The 18,403-nt window shown below is 36.5% G+C and overlaps 4 protein-coding genes across 6 annotated transcripts in view; 3 read left to right on the top strand and 1 right to left on the bottom strand.

The window, feature by feature from the left end:
- The first annotated feature begins 2,584 nt into the window (after positions 1–2,584).
- LOC125210851 (F-box protein At3g07870-like) lies at positions 2,585–4,256 on the top strand. Of its 3 annotated transcripts, none has more exons than XM_048110457.1 (2): positions 2,585–2,727; positions 2,967–4,256. In XM_048110457.1, the coding sequence occupies exon 2, from the start codon at positions 2,980–2,982 to the stop codon at positions 4,156–4,158; it is 1,179 nt and encodes a 392-aa protein (XP_047966414.1). In that variant the 5' UTR covers positions 2,585–2,727; positions 2,967–2,979; the 3' UTR covers positions 4,159–4,256. The 3 variants fall into 3 exon arrangements, with proteins under 3 accessions (XP_047966414.1, XP_047966413.1, XP_047966412.1); XM_048110456.1 differs by having other exon boundaries at positions 2,587–2,769; XM_048110455.1 differs by having other exon boundaries at positions 2,587–2,802.
- A 2,628-nt stretch (positions 4,257–6,884) lies between these two features.
- LOC125214280 (proteinaceous RNase P 1, chloroplastic/mitochondrial-like) lies at positions 6,885–9,853 on the top strand. Its single transcript, XM_048115224.1, has 6 exons — positions 6,885–8,314; positions 8,427–8,516; positions 8,636–8,817; positions 9,235–9,355; positions 9,487–9,558; positions 9,645–9,853. Exons 1-6 carry the CDS (start codon positions 7,160–7,162, stop codon positions 9,744–9,746), a joined length of 1,722 nt encoding a protein of 573 aa, XP_047971181.1. The 5' UTR covers positions 6,885–7,159; the 3' UTR covers positions 9,747–9,853.
- Positions 9,854–9,886: 33 nt separating this feature from the next.
- On the bottom strand, positions 9,887–11,642 carry LOC125214281 (thioredoxin F2, chloroplastic-like). Its single transcript, XM_048115225.1, has 3 exons — positions 11,289–11,642; positions 10,185–10,284; positions 9,887–10,103 (listed from the first exon to the last, which is right to left on the bottom strand). The coding sequence occupies exons 1-3, from the start codon at positions 11,579–11,581 to the stop codon at positions 9,969–9,971; spliced, it is 528 nt and encodes a 175-aa protein (XP_047971182.1). The 5' UTR covers positions 11,582–11,642; the 3' UTR covers positions 9,887–9,968.
- A 6,562-nt stretch (positions 11,643–18,204) lies between these two features.
- The window catches only part of LOC125210280 (proteinaceous RNase P 1, chloroplastic/mitochondrial-like), a 3,652-nt gene continuing 3,453 nt past the window's right edge, over positions 18,205–18,403 (top strand). The window contains exon 1 of the mRNA XM_048109837.1: positions 18,205–18,285. Within this exon, the coding sequence (XP_047965794.1) occupies positions 18,205–18,285 (81 nt within the window). The remainder of the gene's footprint in view (positions 18,286–18,403) is intronic.

Here is an 18,403-nt window from a genome sequence, read left to right as displayed (position 1 = left end):
TTTCTAACTTTTAATTTTGAAAATAATATTATACATATTGGTTGATTATTCTATCTAAAATTATTAACATTATAATATGGGTCATTCAATGATGAGACATTGTTGGACTCAACACATATAATAGTAATACAACATTCAAATGTATAGCACTTGCTCCAAAAATTGATAAGATCATGAAAAATTATTAGTATTACTATATGATAAATCACAATATTTTCAATATTTCATTTACTGTATTATTTTAATATTACTTTTATAATTATTTTCATAGTGCGTAATAATATCATAATAGAGATGGTATGATGATAACATGTGGAACCCAACATGTAAGTTGTAACATATCCTTTAATTATATGACTGCTATATAAATTGATATATTTAAATATTATGATAAACCACAACAAATTTTAGACCCATATTATAAAATTAATTTATGATTAATAATCTGTTATATATTATAGTGCATCAAATGATACATAAGAGCTAGTTCGACGATAGAAGGTTGTTGCTATCAACGTCTAGGCGTGTGACACTTCAAGTATATTAGTTAATATATTCAAAATATATAATTATGTCTTCATTCATGTAATTTTGGATAATAATATTAAATGACCATGTAATGACCTTACTTTGCATATTTCTTCATGTGTTATAATATATAGAAAATATTTGAAATTACAAGCTTCAAATTATATTTCAAATTACAAAAATTAAAGTAGTCGAAAGAAATGAAATAATACAATGTACGTGAGAGATCCAAGTGAAAAATAAAACTAAATCAATTAGTGTTTAGAATAAAAGGATAATTTGAATAAATTTATGAAAAATAAGTTTATACTTATAGATACAAAACGTTAATTCAGATATTATGTACTAGCAAAACTAATCAACAAATAACTTTATAATATAATTTATTTTACTATTATATTCTTTTTATTTTGATTGAATAAATTTAATTTAATTTTTAGTATTTTCACTCTTTTTTGTTTTGTTCTTTTTACTTCTTTAGTTCTTTTATCTTGTTTCAAATTTTTTTGTTGGGTTTTGGAACAAAAGTTATGTATTTTGTTGGGTTTTTTTGGATTTTGTTGGAGTTTTGTTGTTTAAAATGGAACATCTTCATGCTATATGGCTTTTTAAAGTCTTGATCATTTTTTGAAGCAATATGTAATCGTGTTGTTATCGTGCTTAGGTTGTTGTCGTGTTGTTATCGTGTCGGGTCAACCCAAAGTGGTTCGTGTTGGTATCGTGTTCAGGTCGATATCGTGTTCTTATCGTGTCCAGGTCGATATCGTGTTCTTATCGTGTCGGGTCAACCCAAAGTGGTTCGTGTCGTTATCGTGTTCGGGTCGTGTCCAGGTCGTGTCCGGGTTTGAAGGTGACGGGTTGGGTTCGTGTTCGGGTTTGGGGTTTCCTTAACAGGTTGGGTTCGGGTTTGGCCTTATTGGGTTGGGTCGTTATCGGGTTGACCCGATAACGACCCAATCCGCACGATTTGCCAGCCCTAACACAAGGAATCAGAACATCTCCAGCTCCAGGCCGATATGGTTGAAGAGATATAGGCACGTAGGGGAGCGAGCACATGGTGATTACTTTTGTTTGTAATTCTCGTTGACAAATTATTTATGAATGAATTATGTTTAAATTTTGTTTTAATTATTTTTGTGTATTTAATTTTATTCTAGTCCAATTAAAATATACTAACAATTAATAAAATAATGTGATTTGTGGTTGTGGTATGGCTGTTATCGAGCTAGACAAGTTTTTTTGGTTGTGCTGACTAGGCGGACAACTTTTTGTGGTTGTGGTGTGGCTGTTCGGCCTATATTGTGGACACTCTTAAGCAACATAGAGTTTAAATTTGAGAGGATCCACTAATGGGAGTACATTAATGTTTTAAAAACCGGACCGGCAAGCGAACCGGTGAAGCTATCAGTTCATGGTTCAACCGGTCAGACCAGTGGTCGAACCGGAATACTGTACAATATTATTTAAATAATTAAATATATAGTATAACAATGTTAAAATTAAATAAATACTACTCCCTCCGTTTCTTATAGTTGAGTCATTTTTCTATTTCGGGAAGTTTCTTCATAGTTGAGTCATTTCTATATATGGTAACCTTTTTCTCTTTCTTACTTTACTCTCTCTCACTTTATTATCTCTACCTTTTCCTCTCTCTTATTTTTTTATCCATTTATTTAACACACCAAATATTCCTTTCTAAAACTCCGTGCCGAAAAGTTTGGCCGCAACTATGGCGAATCAGAGGGAGTATAAATCTTAAATTTTAATAACATTAAAATTATACGGAGTATCATTTATAAATTACATATAATCTCAAATATAAAATGATATAATAATAACTTTTTTAATCAAAATAATTGTAAAAGTACAATAATATTAAATAATAAGAAAAACTACAAATACTAAATAAAAGAAATTTTATTTTTGCACATATTTGGAAACCTTTTCTTATTTCCAAATTTACACGGCACCTGTGATTCATTTTTCCCATTTGCCACTGAGTACATATTTATTGCATTGAGGGCGGTAGGTAGGGTAGTTTAGAGAGTTGTGAGTAATAAATATTTTTGGCGAACCTTCAATTATATAAAGAGGGCTTTAGGTTTCATCACAAGCAAAAACGATTACTACCATCTTCGACTACTGCCATATTCACCGCTGCAGCGACGCCACCCTCTTGATCCGCCATTCTCCTACAAGGTGGCTCATTACACTGAGCATCTTCTTTTTTCTAACAATGTGGTACTGGCAGTATTTTATCCCTGTGTTTTCATGGTAATATGTTTTTGTTTTTCGATATTTCTTGGTGTTGTACTCAATGGCTGACGTTCTAGTTTGAATATAGCATCCGCGAATTTTGTTTCATGCCGTACAATATGCTGAATTATTTTTTGTGCAATGATTTAGGCATAAATTTAATTTTGTAAATACCACTGTAGTTTGTAGTGTGAAATGAAGAAGATGAGAGCAAAATCCGAAATAGGGGAAAACTTGTTCCTATATCTACCATCAGAAATGATAATAGATATCCTTTCACGACTCGATGTTCGTACTGCTATGAGGGGCAAGTGTGTTTGTAAGCCCTGGCTCGATCTGCTCACTACCCCCGAGTTCGTCAAGGCCCATCTTTCTAAATCCATCTCACGCCTCATTATAACTGAGCGTGTTATCCATATAACTGATGAGGGTTACTGGAATTATAATTCAGAGACACACAAAATGGTGGATGAGCTCAATCTCAACTGTGATTGGCATAGTTTGAATAAAGTCTTCAACTTGGACCTCCCTTTTCGCATGGCAATTCAAAGCTCAATTAATGGTTTGTTATTGGAACACTCTGTCAATCGTATCCTCTGCAATCCAATCACTCGTGAATATATCAAGCTTCCTTGTCCTAGACAGCCTTCCACTGCGCTTGCATTGGAGTTTCATGGATTTGGAGTGAGCAGAGTGAGTGGCCAATATAAGGTGGTTAGGATTTCCGCAGAAGGACCGCCACAGACACCTGTGCATTTATATTCTGGTGAAGCTGAGTGCCAAGTGTACACTCTTGGAACTGGATTGTGGAGAAGAATCGGCCAATGTGGCCACTGGAAACATCTTGCGGACAATTCAAACTCAATGAAAATGTCATTCTTGTGCGGCTATCTTCATTGGTGGTGGAGAAGTACGGCCATTTCAGCCCCTACAAAAATTTATCGCCTTGATCTTGAAACAGAGTGTTTTAGTACCTTTTCCTGTCCTCGTGCTATCAGTAACAAAGAAAGGCACCTATCTAGTTTAAGGGGTTGTTTATGTGTATGCGACAATTCGAATCTGGGGATTATTATATGGGTGATGAAGGAATACGGAAATGAGAAATCTTGGTCAGTGGAGTTTAGCATTCTCAAAGATAATACTCCTATTTGGGATGGTTTACAACAGCTTAACCCCATTGAAGTTTTCAAAAATGGTGATATGCTCTTATCATGGAGACAGGGTAGGCCGATATACTACTCCAGCACGACTAAAGCCATTCAAGAAGTTGATCTACATGACTCGGAAGACGACATGCGCTACCAGATAAGCCTTTACACGCCGAGCCTTCTTTCTCTAAAGACTTTTGCTACCGAAAATGTAATTTCGTTTTGATTTTGACTATGGATTTCTTAGAGAAAACCCACTTATATTATGTAATGAAAACCTATGTATTGATGGATAATGGTGCAAGAGCATTTTGATTATTAGTATATCTGTATGTTAATTAGTACTTGCGTTAATCAGTATGCCTTTTATTTTTGTATGTTTGTTGCTTCACTTGACTCAGGGGATTGGCATGTTTTGAATTGTCTATTTACTGAAGTTTTTGGTAGAGTACTCCTCCCGTTCATCAATACTTGTGTTAAAAAATCTTTTGCAGTTCATCCGTCACTACTTGTCTGAAGTTTTTCTTATTGTGCATTTTCACTCCGAGCTCTGTTTCATGTAGTGTTGGCTTGAGCCAATGCGAAGGAAGTATGTGTTTCGATTATTTTCTCACCGAGTGGCTATATTAATTGATTATCACCTATCTGATTGGATCTAGTATTACAGACAAAATTGTCTCGAATGTTCATGGCAAACTTAATTACTTACTCTTAAAAATGCTGATATGACACAGAAAAATAGGTTGTGGTTAAAAATGAGGTTAATTTTTATCCTTAATTGTGGATGCTCATATTGTTTATGCTATATTGCAAATTAAGGTTTATGCTATGTGTATGCCATGAAGGTATGATATGGGAATGAGCCAAAGTTAACAAAGAGCAGTGCCATGAAGGAATGCTTGGAGTTTATATGGGCCTCGACTAATGAAAGTTTCCAACTTGCTTCTTCTAATCAATGGAGTGTTGGTATATGAAGAGCGAGCTATGCGCTGGTGGTGGTGGTGGTGGTGGTTCAGAGAGTAGTTTGCACATGTTGTGAAATTATCCCGATGCTAGAGAAGCCAAGGAAGGCATGTTGTGGTATGAAGGGGATGATGATTTCTTGATATTTCGTTGAGTTTGACTGATTGGGTGAGTTGGAATATCAACTCCAACCTATTAATAGGGTACGGTCTCAAATTTGGCATATCTAGAATAGATGTGGTTTGGTCTTTAAAGGTGTTAAGGTGAGTCTAGAAGGGATTATAGCTCAAATCATTAACTTGACAAAAAGGGGTAAGAGAGGCTCAATTTATGGATGGTGTGGTAATAAGAGCCAATTGCATGTCTACTCTGGTTGGCTGAGTCCACCTTTGATGGATACTATCAAGCTCAACACGAATGTATCTTTGGAGGAAGGTTCAAAACATGCGTTTGGTGGAGGTTTTTATTTGCGATGCTTTAGGCAATTGGAAAGCTGGCTTTGTAACTAATATTGTAAATGTTCCATTCTAGATGCAACATTTTTAGTGCATATTTTATGGGCTCAACTTCTTAAGCTAGCCTGGGTATTGAAAGTTAGAGTTGAATAGTGATAACTTTGTCTATGATTGTGAGAAGGTATGAAGTGTCTTTATAATATTGTCCCATGATGAAGAAGGTCTGTGGGTTACTCCAAAATTTTAATATGTACAATAGCGGTTCATTTTGTGCATCGAAAAGGAATTATTCTACTGTTTTTATAGCATTTTGCTTATAATTTTCAAAGAGTAGTTCAGGTCCTTAAGATACAACAGTTGGATCTCAATAACTTATTGCTTCGTGATAAATTATTTATTTTATATACTTAATAGTTAATTTGTTATCTGCCTTTGCAAATTTTATTACCAAGAAACGAAGCCACTATCGTTGGACAATTTATATAAAGAGAATATAAATGGTAAAACCTATAAATTGCGACAGTTAGTGAAACTGATTAAAATGCGACAGTTAGTGAAACTGGGATGTCAATCGGGCTAATCCGTTCGGGTTTGGGCCAGTCCACTCGGGTTGCTAGGCTATTTGGGTGCGGGCCATTCGGGTTATGAATTTTTGGCATAAATTTTCAACCCTAACCCTAACTCCTAACCCGGCCGTGGATTTCAAAGCTAACTCAGGGACTATTCGGACCTAAAAGCTTTCGAAAATAATCTCTCGTATCAAAATTTTCTTCTATAAAAAATGATTTTAAATTTAGATACTTTTTTCTTTTTAGTTTAGAATCATATAAAATCTTCAAATTTTCATAGTTTTCTTCAATAATACTTTGAAAAGAAGTCTTTCATCTCGATCAACTGTAATATAAATTAAAAGCTTGTGTTTGTGTCATTATTATGACATTGTTAAGTAACTAATTATTTATGAAAATTAAAAATAATATCTTACATGAATCATTATTAAAATGATAAATATATTAAGATTTTGATGGGTTACTTCTTAATTTTGTCTTGATTGATTTTGGTGGTGGTAAGACACTTAGTGGCGAGATGATGGGACGGTGTAATAATGAGTTGGTATGGAACTTGAAAGGCGATATTGTGAGATCAGTGGAAAAATGTAGAATGAAGATTGAATAAGACTAATGATTGTGCATAATGTCGAAGATTGGGGATTCAAAATATAAAAAATCCTAAAATTTAATATTTATAATTAAAACTCACAACCCTTGGTGACACTTAACCGTTCGACCAACGTTTAACATCCAACCCATTGGAATTACACGTTTAGCTTTGTGAGTTAATAAAAAGAAAATAAAATAATAGAAAAAAAAGTATTTCTAATTTCAAAAATATTTCATTTTTAATTGCATAAATTAAAAAGAAAAATGTTTCGGACGATATGATAGACGGAGTATAATTTTGCATTTTCGCAAATTTCTCTTGCTAATAAATTAATGTTAACAAATTGATAGTGGAAGAACAAAGCATACTCAATTGAGTTATGGAGTATTTATAATTATCCTTAGACAGTTCAGATTTTGGCCTCCGTCATTCATTTTCTCAATCACCTTCTGCACTTTGGAGGTCGTCGGAAACAGGCAATGAAAGTCGGCGCTTTTTTTCCGGCGCCGTTTCTTGCTGAAGTCCAGTGAGTAAATCCATCGAGCATTTGGCGGGCGTACCGCGCAGGCGCGCAGCTGATTCTTTGTCTTGCAATTGCACTTTCTTGAATCCGAGGGTGAATTTTGGTGAACTTTTTTTTTAGCAGCGATGCTACTCCGTGTGGCGTCGTGCTCACCCAAAACCTCTCTTCTTCTTCTCTCCCACTTCTGTAAGAGCTCCAATTCCCTTCTTGAGCATTCAAAATGCTTCAGTTATCTCCGGCAGCGGCATACTTCTTCACTGAAGACTAAAATTAACGCGAGGAACCAGCCTAAAAGCCCCATTTCGATGGAAAGAAAAGCAAGACATTTTTCCTCCGATTCCGCTGAGGCTCTCCTCAGAAAAAAATCGACGGATTTGAGCAACCGAATGTCCAAAAAGGCGCGTAGAGAGTCCCCGGATATGGTTCTACGCGTGAAACTCGATCAATGCTCGAAAAATGGAGACTTGGCTGAGGCCCTTCGCCTCTACGAGGAGGCGAAGGCCAATGGCGTGGAGCTCAATCAGCATCATTACAATGTGTTGCTTTACTTGTGCTCTTTAAATCCTGAGGAGGGTGGAGAGAATCTTGAGAGATTTGATAAAGGATTTGAGATTTTCAAGCAAATGGGAGCTGATAATGTGGCCCCAAATGAGGCAACATTCACAAACATCTCTAGGTTGGCTGCTTCGAAAGAGGATCCTGAATTGGCTTTTAGTTTAGTTAAAAAGATGAAGAACCATGGAAATGCCCCCAAATTGAGGTCGTATGGGCCGGCGTTGTTTGGGTTCTGCAAGAAGGGGATGGCAGATAAGGCTTATGAGGTGGATTCTCATATGTTGGAGAGTGGAGTTGCTGCTGAGGAGGCTGAGCTCTCTGCCCTCCTCAGGGTTAGCTCTGAAGCCGAGAGGGAGGGGAAGGTGTATGAAATGATGCATAGGTTGAGGGCGGCGGTAAGGCAGGTGTCTGAGGAAACTGCAGCTGTGGTGGAGGAGTGGTTTAGTTCAAGAAAGGCTGCTGAGGTTGGAGCTAGGAAATGGGATGTTGAGAGCGTGAAGAGAGGGGTTTTGGAGGGAGGGGGCGGATGGCACGGCCAAGGATGGTTGGGGAAGGGTGAGTGGAGAGTGGTGAGGACGAGGATGAATGAGGCTGGGGTTTGCCAATCGTGCGGGGAGAAGCTGGTTTGCATTGATATTGATCCACAGGAGACGGAGAATTTTGCCAAGTCACTTGCTAAATTAGCCGCTGAGAAGGAAGTTAAGAGCAACTTTGCACAATTTCAGGTGGTTTCCTGTTTTTGCTTTCAAGATCCCTTGCATTTATAGAACTAATATGTTATCTTGTTTATGTAGTTTTAAATATGAATACTTTGTGATGCTATAAGTGCTGATTCAGGAGTGGCTTCAACGGCATGGTCCATTTGATGCTGTGGTTGATGGTGCAAACTTGGGTCTTGCTAATCAACGCACATTCAATTTTGGTCAGGTAAATATTGCCTCTGTAGCTTTCCTCTCAATGAGAATGCGATGGACTGTGAAAAAGAAACTGGCTATGGGTATTGTTGAATCATACAATTTCTCATGTTGGTGCATTCCTGTTTGAAGATTAAGAGAGTTGTGCATCAGTTGCGCCAAATGAGTCCGTCAAAGAAGTTACCCCTTGTTGTTCTACACCAAGCACGAGTCAGACGTGGTCCGGCTCAGCAACCGAACAACAAGAAATTGTTGGAAAGCTGGAAAAACGCTGGCACACTTTATGCAACACCTCAGGGTTCAAATGATGATTGGTACTTATCATATTTTTCTATATACTCTAGCATTCATGTGTGGCTGTTTACAATATTGAAATTATAACTCCTCAGTAAGAAGATCATCCAACAGGAAGAATGTTGCATGCTTTAACAATCAATTTAATCTTCAGTTAGGACTGGTGTATATGTTAGTTTAGTTTCTTCAGTTTCTGTGATGTTTATTTGTGTCGAGTAATAGTGAGCTCAATGCTGTTCAGTGTACACGGCTAGAGCAAATACTCTAGCTTCAATTTTGTTCATGCTGTATTGTTACTTCCAGATGATCAAGAAAATGTATATACTTGCATTACTAAAAAAAGGATATGTAATCTTACATATGCATCCTGGCGTTTCAAGACATATTCCCTGAAGCACTGCTGTTCGTTTTTTTATATATATCCTTGCTTTCCTTAGGTATTGGCTGTATGCTGCTGTGAGTTCAAGGTGTTTGCTTGTGACAAATGATGAGATGAGAGATCACTTATTCAACCTTTTAGGCAATAGCTTCTTCCCTAGATGGAAAGAAAAGCACCAGGTACTTTCTCTTCTATGCTTTTCTGCTTTATTTTTCACTAGTTTTTGGTTAGGTTACAAGTTGAGGTTCTGTTCTAGGTGATCTCAGATAATGCAAATTTGAACTGCTTTTATTTTCTAAATTATTATCAGGTCCGTTTAAAATACACCACTGAAGACGGGCTTACATTGCACATGCCACCACCATATTCAATCGTTATCCAGGTTAGTTTAGTTCTGACTCATGTTTAATGAAAACATCCTCGTGTTACATCTCGGGTTTCACTCAAATTCCAAAAACATGATATCAGGAGTCGGAACGAGGCCAATGGCACATACCAACTGTGACTGGAGATGATCTTGAGGCCCCTAGACAATGGATTTGTACGACAAGGGCAAGACCGGACGCATAGCTAGGTTCCATTACCAACATCCTTAATTTTTTCAGCAATAAAACCTTGCTCGTTCCTTTTTGATATACAAATGTTTTCGATATTGTAATTGCATATACATTGTGTTATTTCTTATAGTTAATTTCAAACTAAACTTAGAGTAGCATAATGGCAGATTCATTTATGAATGAGCACAGTTGTCATTGATCTATTAACATTATATTACAATCTAATGACAGTAGTCTAACTGGATCTTACAGCATCAATTGCAACAATTAAATTGTCAATTTTGGCTCCTGTTACTTCTTTAACAATCTTGCTATCCTTCAAAATCTTGAAGGTAGGAACCACCTTGATCCCTAGCTCTTTTGCAAGTGGCTGCAAATGAAATATGTGCAGATGAGATCAAACTCCACACACATACACAGCGAAAGAGAATAATATAGACTTGTTACTAACCCTGTTTTCATCGTTGCAGTCGAGCTTCAAGAACACAACATCGTTGTATTTTTCAGACAGCTCCTGATATCTTGGTGCGATCACCTTACAAGGTCCGCACCTGCACAAATCATATGTGAATTTTATTTAACAACTGCATATACAAAGTTCTGGCATTGAATTAAATGGTTATCTCTGATATTTACATCAAGATTGTATCCCGAGATTAAATATGTAGTGCGTTTGATTCATGAGATTCAATCCCACAACTCAATCCTATATATGAATAATCATGGAATAATTAGTCATATCTAACCCTCTCCAACTAAAATAATCTCATAACTCAATCTTAAATTATATTTTGATACTATTTTATCTAGAAACCGAGCAGCACCCAATTTGACATCCACAACATGCTCACGGCACCAAAACCATCAACCAACCAAATTTACACCAAAAAACACGAACACCCCCCTCATGCAAAATATGTAAAGTTTCCTTGTAAAACTAGGTAATTTCTTGGTTGGTGATTTAATAGGCTTAAATAGAATTTAAAATTACTCCAGGCTAATCTGTTCTTTACTAAGATGGGTTGGAACAATGAATTTGAGCTAACTGTGTTTGACTAATTAAACTGGTAAGATTGGAGAAATTGTAGCGACTAGGGTAAAAATATTCAACCACAAACCTTTTGAATAATGAAAAGTAATTGCCCACAAAAATGTGACAACTTTCCCTACTAAGATTATGGTTGGAGCTAGCTTATTATAGAAAACCATTAGTTTCACTTCATTGAATCACCCTTATTGTTCATCATTCATATCTAAGTTGAAGAATGCGAACCAGCAAATATGCTAAAAAATTGCAGCACAAGGCTTATAAAAAATACTACCCCGTCTACCAAAAAACACACATAATTGTGTATGACACGAGTTTTAATATGCAATTGATAAAATAAGAAAAATGGAAAAGTAGTGTCAGGGGTCTCGTGGATCCATATTATTAGTAGTAATTTAATGTTTAAAATTTTTCATATTTAGAAATTGATCTAAGTTTGATAGACGATCCAAAATAATAAAACTAGTCTATTTTTTGTGATAAAAAATGTGGATAGGATAAGCTCACCACTGAGTGTACATATCAACAACAACAGTCTTATCACCGGCAGCTTTGACGATGGGCCAAAAGGTATCCTTAGTAACAGCCGTCACCTTCCCTACCTCCGCCACCACCTCCACCTCCGCCGGCTCCACAGCTGCGTCCAAGCTGCACCTCACCCCCACACTCAAGCTCAGCCTCCTCTTCATCAGCTGGGGGAAATCTCCCCGTACAAATAGCTGCTTTGCAGCAACTCCATGCACCCATGAATTCTGCACCATTGAACTCCTAGGAACTGCACTGTATAATTGCAACGCCATTATAAGAAAAAGTGTGTGCAAAGGGAGAGAGAGACAGAGAGATAAAGATTGAGAATTGAAGTGTGGAATATATTTGGAGAGCAGCGAAACTGGGCCGTGAATTTCTCCAATGACGAAACTGCCCTCAGGATCTTTTTGTTTGTCCGAATATGCCCTAAAATTTGTGGCACTAAATTCTTAAATCAGGAATTTGTGAGAGTAGAATTGCTGCCATAGAATTGGAGTCGAAAAATCAAAGATTTGATGTGGGAAGTGGGAACCATTGCCATCTCACATTACCACTTGTGTTTTGTTTTACTCCCTCCTACTAAGAGGATTTAAAGGTCTCGTGTCTTTTTGTCAATGTGTTTACAAGTAATATAAAAAAATGCAATTAAAATAGATTGTAGTAATTATCTTTTTTATATTATTTTCATAATACATACTCCCTCCGTCCGCCATTAGGAGTTCCGGTCACTTTTGTGCCCTCATTTTGTAAAAATGATAATAAATACTTAAAGTGGAGAAATGGTAAAGTAAGAGAGAAAATAATGTTGAGAAGAGTCTTGTCAACATTATTATATCTCTTACTTTATCATTTCTCCACTTTAATTATTTATTATCATTTTTATAAAACGAGTGTGCAAAAGTGACTTGGACTCCTAATGGCGGACGGAGGGAGTACATTGTATAATCATTTTAATGAAAAGTGAGACACACTTATCATTTGTAATAAACTAAAATGAAAAACTTATTGACGAGAGACTTGGACATGAAAAAATAGTCTCCTATTACCAATTAATGGAGTAGAATAACATATGAAATAAAATATAATGAGACACATTATTGTGCACAGTGAAATCGTGTAAAAAAGACCTAGATCTCTGTTTGACACATTTTCATTTTATTTTGAAAAATAAAAAATACTCAATCCTAATCTTAAATAGATGTGGTTTTTGTTTGGAACATTTTCACCAAATTATTATAGGTTGAGGAAGGTGGCAACAATAGAGAAAAAGGAATGAGACGATGACGAAGAGCCATGAGAAGACGACAAGGATGCAGGTGTGGACTGTGGACGAGTCGGTGGTAGTGGGCGAAAAGAGAGGAGGCGACAGTGTTCAAGGGGGACGATGTTGTATAAGAGGAGAGGGGAGACAATGATACTAAGAGAGGAGGATAGGAGAACTTGAGAAGAAGATGTGCGAGTGCACACACAAGTGAAACATTAAGGGTTTTAAGGTTCAATATCCAAAATTTCAAATTACAAATTTATTTCTATTTTATGTAAAAATAAAAAACTAAAAAATAAGTAATAAGGTTGAAGTGTTTATTAATAATCTCCTAAATCAAATGTAGGAACTCATGCGCTAGCTTCGCCTCCAAAGTGCACCACTAACGTACGTGTGACGACCGTTCTTTGCTAAATATAGCAAAAGCGTGTAAATCGCGACTAATAAGAGGGATTAAAGAAATGAGGAAAATAAAAGAGGTAGAACTTGAGAATATGCACAAAGCCATGACAAATCATATAATAGAATAAAGATCCAAGTATTCAATTACATGGATTTAATCAAGAATACAACCCGTATAAAAATGAATCAAAGTTTCGATGGTGAGAGTTCACAAAAATCACTTAAGCAAAATACAACGAAAGTCCATACTGAAGTCATTCGCGTATGAAGACACGAATCGTAGAGAGATCCACGTGATTATTTAAGTAGCATCAACTCCGATCATCACGACTTTACCTCGGCGTTCAACCTGCAAATTTGATCAGTTGAACTTTTAAGCTCACAAAGAATTTAGTAAGCTCCAGTCTTTTAAGAAAAACCCACATGTGTTACTGTGATAGATGACAATTGACAACTATATATATGTATGTTTTGATTTTCGGAAAGTGCCCACTGAATACTCATGTACTTAGCCTTGTATGTATGTCTAAATGGCAGGTTGAACATCGAGGTAAAGATGTGATGATCGGAGTCAATGCTACTTATATACGCGAAGTCGTTTGACTTTTTGTTGTACTTTTGCTTAAGTTAGAATTGTGAACTATCATTATAGAAACTTTGATTCATTTTGATACATGGTGTATTCTTGATTAAGTCCTTGTAATCGAATACTTGGATATATTTTCTATGATATGGTTTGACTTCGTGCATATTCTCAAATTCTACTCCTTTTATTTCCCCATTTTATTTAATCCCTCTTATTAGTCGCGTTTTATCCGCTTTTGCTATCCTTAAAGTGTGGTCTTGATAGAGTAGTATCAGAGTCTCAGTTTCTTTTCTGCTATGAGATCCGAACACTTCTTTCAATCTTGATCTAGACTCGTTCACTAGATCACACCAAGTAGCCGACTTAATCAGCACTCCAACATGGCACGCACAACCAAATTCAAAGAGTGAAGTGTTGAAGTAACTCAGAACGAAGATTGACATGAAAAATCCCACTCAAGAAAATGGAATGAATCTCGAGGAGATGAATGCTTCCTCTTAAAACGTAGTTCAAGACGAAACTGCAAGGGATGAACAAAAAATCCTATTGCCGCTTCTCCTAAGTGAATGCAGGCAAGAATGTGATGCGTAGCGACATAGCATTACGCACGAGAAGGACCAACGCCCATTACAGAAGAGTGTAAAAAGGGAAGGGGTGGTCGAAAAGGAAAAAAAGAGAGGAATGATGTTATAAGGGAATAGCACGAATCAGATCTTCGCTCAATACAAAATATGAAAATACACTAAGGAAATTGTTGATACTATCATGTCTCACGAAATCTTATAGAAACGTTGGATTACAAAATAAGGACTTAGCTTAGTGACTCTAGATCACGTATCATAGTAACTCTACTCTAGATCACGTATCATGCATCGATCCTTATGCTTTGCTTTCACGTTACATTTTCTTCGAATACCTTATTTTGACATTGGACATACCCTTTTTCGTAGATGGCACGACAGACTCCCACCATACCCCTGCAGAGTACCCATCAGGCATTAGCAGAGTACGCTTACTGCGCGTACCTATCTTACTGACCACGCATGGGCGATAGCGTGGTACAGATTTTATGCAAGTTCTACAAGTTGTGGGAGACAGCCTACAAGTATGACACCACTGGACTTGATGGCACACACCGTTTGACTCCCTTACTCCCTAGGAAGTAGGAGGCATGGGCCGCCTGGATGGCAGACAGTTATATCTATTAGACGATTGACACCATGGAGGAGGAGGGAGACTTTCTCGGCTTCCTGACATTTATCTTTCTACAGTATGTGCACCATCAGGATGTGCCACCAGTCTCTGTGGACAACCAGCCACCACTCCCACTACAATGGGGTGAGCCATTTACCTTCGTTTGCAGCATATATGGACAACATGACCACGAGACTATGTCAGCTGGATGAACCAGCCTCGTCGTCATGCTGTCCATGCGGTTTGAATCAGACTCCAGATACATCTTAGCTCCTTGTCATGGCCTTTCATCCTTCTTGGACCCCAATCTATCCATGGCTCACGGCGTACGAGTGACTCTTGAGGATCATAACTTGTGGGCATATATATCATCCTCTTCTTCTTGGAAGGATTTGTCCTCAAATCTGAGCGATCTTTTTTCTTATCATCCTCTAAGGCCATCGAGCTTTGTTGGATCCTCGGTGTATCTTCTCTTTCTTCCTTGGACCTCAATCAATCCATGGTTCTCTTCGTAGGAGTGACTCTTGATGCCGGAAAATATGGTCGTATCAAGCGCTGAGGATTATTTGATATTTGGAAGGAACAGTTGAGCATGAAGTACTATTTGAGAAACATGGTCACTTGGAAGTGCATGGGTTCACTAAATGGAACCCCAATGATAGAAAGTCAACCGCGGGATGCTTTACTTTCATGGGTGAAAACCTTGTTATTTGGAGAAGCAAGAAACAGAAGGTAGTTGCACTTTTAAGTGCTGAATCAGCATTTCAACGAAATAAAAAGTGGTCTCACTAAGATGTGGTTGAAGAAAGTCATGACAGAACTTGATCTTCACTTATCAGAACCATGCAGGCTATTTTGTGATAACAAGGCTGCAATTAGTATTTTCTAAAATCCTGTTCAACATGATAGACACAAACCTGTGGAGGTGGATGACACTTCATAAAGGAGAAAATTGAAGCCAAGATTGTCGAGTTACCGTATGTCAATTCAGAAGATCAGTTGGCTGACATCCTAACTAAAGTTATGAATTTGTAGTCGTTCACAGAAGTATTGTGCAAGTTAAGTATTGGATTCCCGTTACTTAATTTGAGGGGGGGGTGGGTGTTAGAAAAGGAAAATATAGCTTGGTGCACAAACCTTACAATATACTTCCTAAGTCACGCTTAAGATGACACGTTTTCCTTTTTAGTTTGTCCCAACTAAGATGACACACATTTCCTTTTTTGAAAATTTTCTCTCTCCAATTAATACATTTTTCTCACTCCTATTAAAATATCCATCTTTCTTTATCTCTCTACCTTAATACTTACACTAAAATTTTCCTCTCCAATTAAACATTTTAAACCCAATAACTCCAAAATCTCGGTCGGTTAAGAAATTGTCATTTTACGAGAAAAGAATAAAGATATTATAACCCTAAAAAAGGTTATGAATGTAATAGTGTAAATTAAAAATATAAAATTTTCGTTCAAATTATTTCTTAAATTTCCAATCTAATTCCCATGACGTTGGGGATGAGAAACTTTTTTTTTTTAAAATTTTTAAATATTAAGGACGGGGGGAAAGTCCGATAAAGTTTTGGAGATTAGGGGAAATTTAGTACCCCCTTGTCCACATAATTTGACCCAATTTTCCCTTTTGGGGCCCCAATAATTTTCCATTTCATTTTTACCTTTTTGGTAGGGATATATTCCATAATATTAAATATTTTATTATAAAACTAATATTTTAAAAAGTGGGATCACACCCCAAAATTTTTTATTTCCATTAGTTTTTTAAAACTCTGGGGTAAAGTGTCCCCCAAAATTTTTGGGACAAAAGATGTGAATTGAAAATTTTGAAAGAATGGAAAAGAGTGGGAGAAGGGTGTCGAATTTAGAAAAAGTGATGAAAATTGAGAAAAAAAATTTCAGCGTCATTTGGCTAAAAAAATCTTTGATTTTTAACCCTTTTTTTGAGCAACAAAGGCCTTCATTTTTTTGACTTGGGGCCCCTGTTTAAGATCAATATCATTGTATATTTTGGTTAAACTTCTCCCAAGTTTGTTGTGGATCAAAACTTCCGAGAAAAGGGAAAATGAACCCCCAAAATTCTTTTTCTCCTAAATCAAGTATTTTTTTTGCCGCAATGGAAACAGCCCCTTTTCCCTTTTTTTTTGCTATAATGAATGATGGTTCCATTTTGGGAACATTTCATTGTTTTTTTATATTCCCCCTACTATTGGAAAGAGCTATCATAACCCCCATCAACAAATGAGACAGAATATTATGCGTCTGGATTTTTCCCAACCCTGGTCTGGGGACCCCAATCCCATTGACAGACATAATTGTTTGCAAGCAATTGTGTTTTTGGGGCCGAGATTGATTTAAGATAATAAGCCTTAAGAGGGGGGGAAATTATATTTGAGATAAATTTGGGAAAAATGAATTATGTAGGGGATTCTTGCAGCCGCTGATTACAAACAGATTCCACTGAGGTCTTAGACCCCCATCAGGGCCCCCCCCCATTTTATCCCCCCCGCCCGTTTACACGAGATTTGGGGGATCACCATTATTGCATAAACCATTTGAGGTATCGATTGTGAAGGGGCAAATCTAAAAATTGAATATTTCCTTGACCTTTTGTTTTTATTCAAATCATCCATCCCGTATTGAGAGAATTCTAATGTTAATACTTCATCCTTCCTAAAAATAGTTTCATTTTATCATTTTTCGCCTTTATAAACCCACCCAAATTTCCAAATTTTTTAAATCTTTTTCCCCCACATTATACTACTAATAATGTAGATCTTACTGCATCCTTTCACAAGAATATTACACTCTTTCTTTTTTAGTTCGTCCCACAAGAATATGCATTTTCTAATTTTAGAAACTCTTTTATCTCTAATTTTAGAATTAAAATATGTGACAAACCTAAAATGCATATTCTTTAGGAACGGAGAAAATATTTATTTATTAATGTTACTTCCTTTATTTTTTTACTTTTTCTTTTATACTTTATTAATTTTATATTAAAATTCGTAGTATCTCTAAAATTACTATGCAGTGAAAACAAGATGATAATGATCGGTAAACTCAATATTCAAATCACATTTTACAAAACTAAAAAAACAAATCAATGGACTAATAATTTCCAAAAGTTCCTTAACCAAATCTAATACTCCCTCCGTCCCATAAAAAATATCACACTTGTGAAACGATATGAGATTTTAAAAGGTTTTATTTTGTGTGTTAAATGAAGAGAAAATATAATTTTTATATTTATGTAAGAGTGAATTTTTTCCAAAAATAAAAATATGACATATTTCGTGGGATAAACTAAAAAGAAAAGTGACATCGGAACCGAGGGAGTACATAGTGTTCAACCAGTCCCACACGTGTAGGTAGCTGAAGTCCAGCTCCACAACTACATGGTACTTTATCTGAAGCGAAGCGTACAACAATACTGCGATGACGCAGGCGAGCAGGGCCCCGCGCCACACTAGGTTGGATCACACTCGAAACGACACCGTTTTATCTCTCACAAATACCGTACAGCTGTTATCTTCCACCTTGGTTTCATCGACCGCGGCTTCTTCTCTCCATCGCGGATCCTCCATCTCAATCTCTCTCGTAAATACAGACAGTGTTGCTGTTTGCCGTTTCAATG

The sequence above is a fragment of the Salvia hispanica genome, chromosome 3, assembly GCF_023119035.1.
Source record: "Salvia hispanica cultivar TCC Black 2014 chromosome 3, UniMelb_Shisp_WGS_1.0, whole genome shotgun sequence".
In the NCBI taxonomy this organism is placed as follows: Eukaryota; Viridiplantae; Streptophyta; class Magnoliopsida; order Lamiales; family Lamiaceae; genus Salvia; species Salvia hispanica.
Note: the sequence above shows the minus strand (reverse complement) of the source record. Positions and strands in the feature narration are given on the sequence as shown.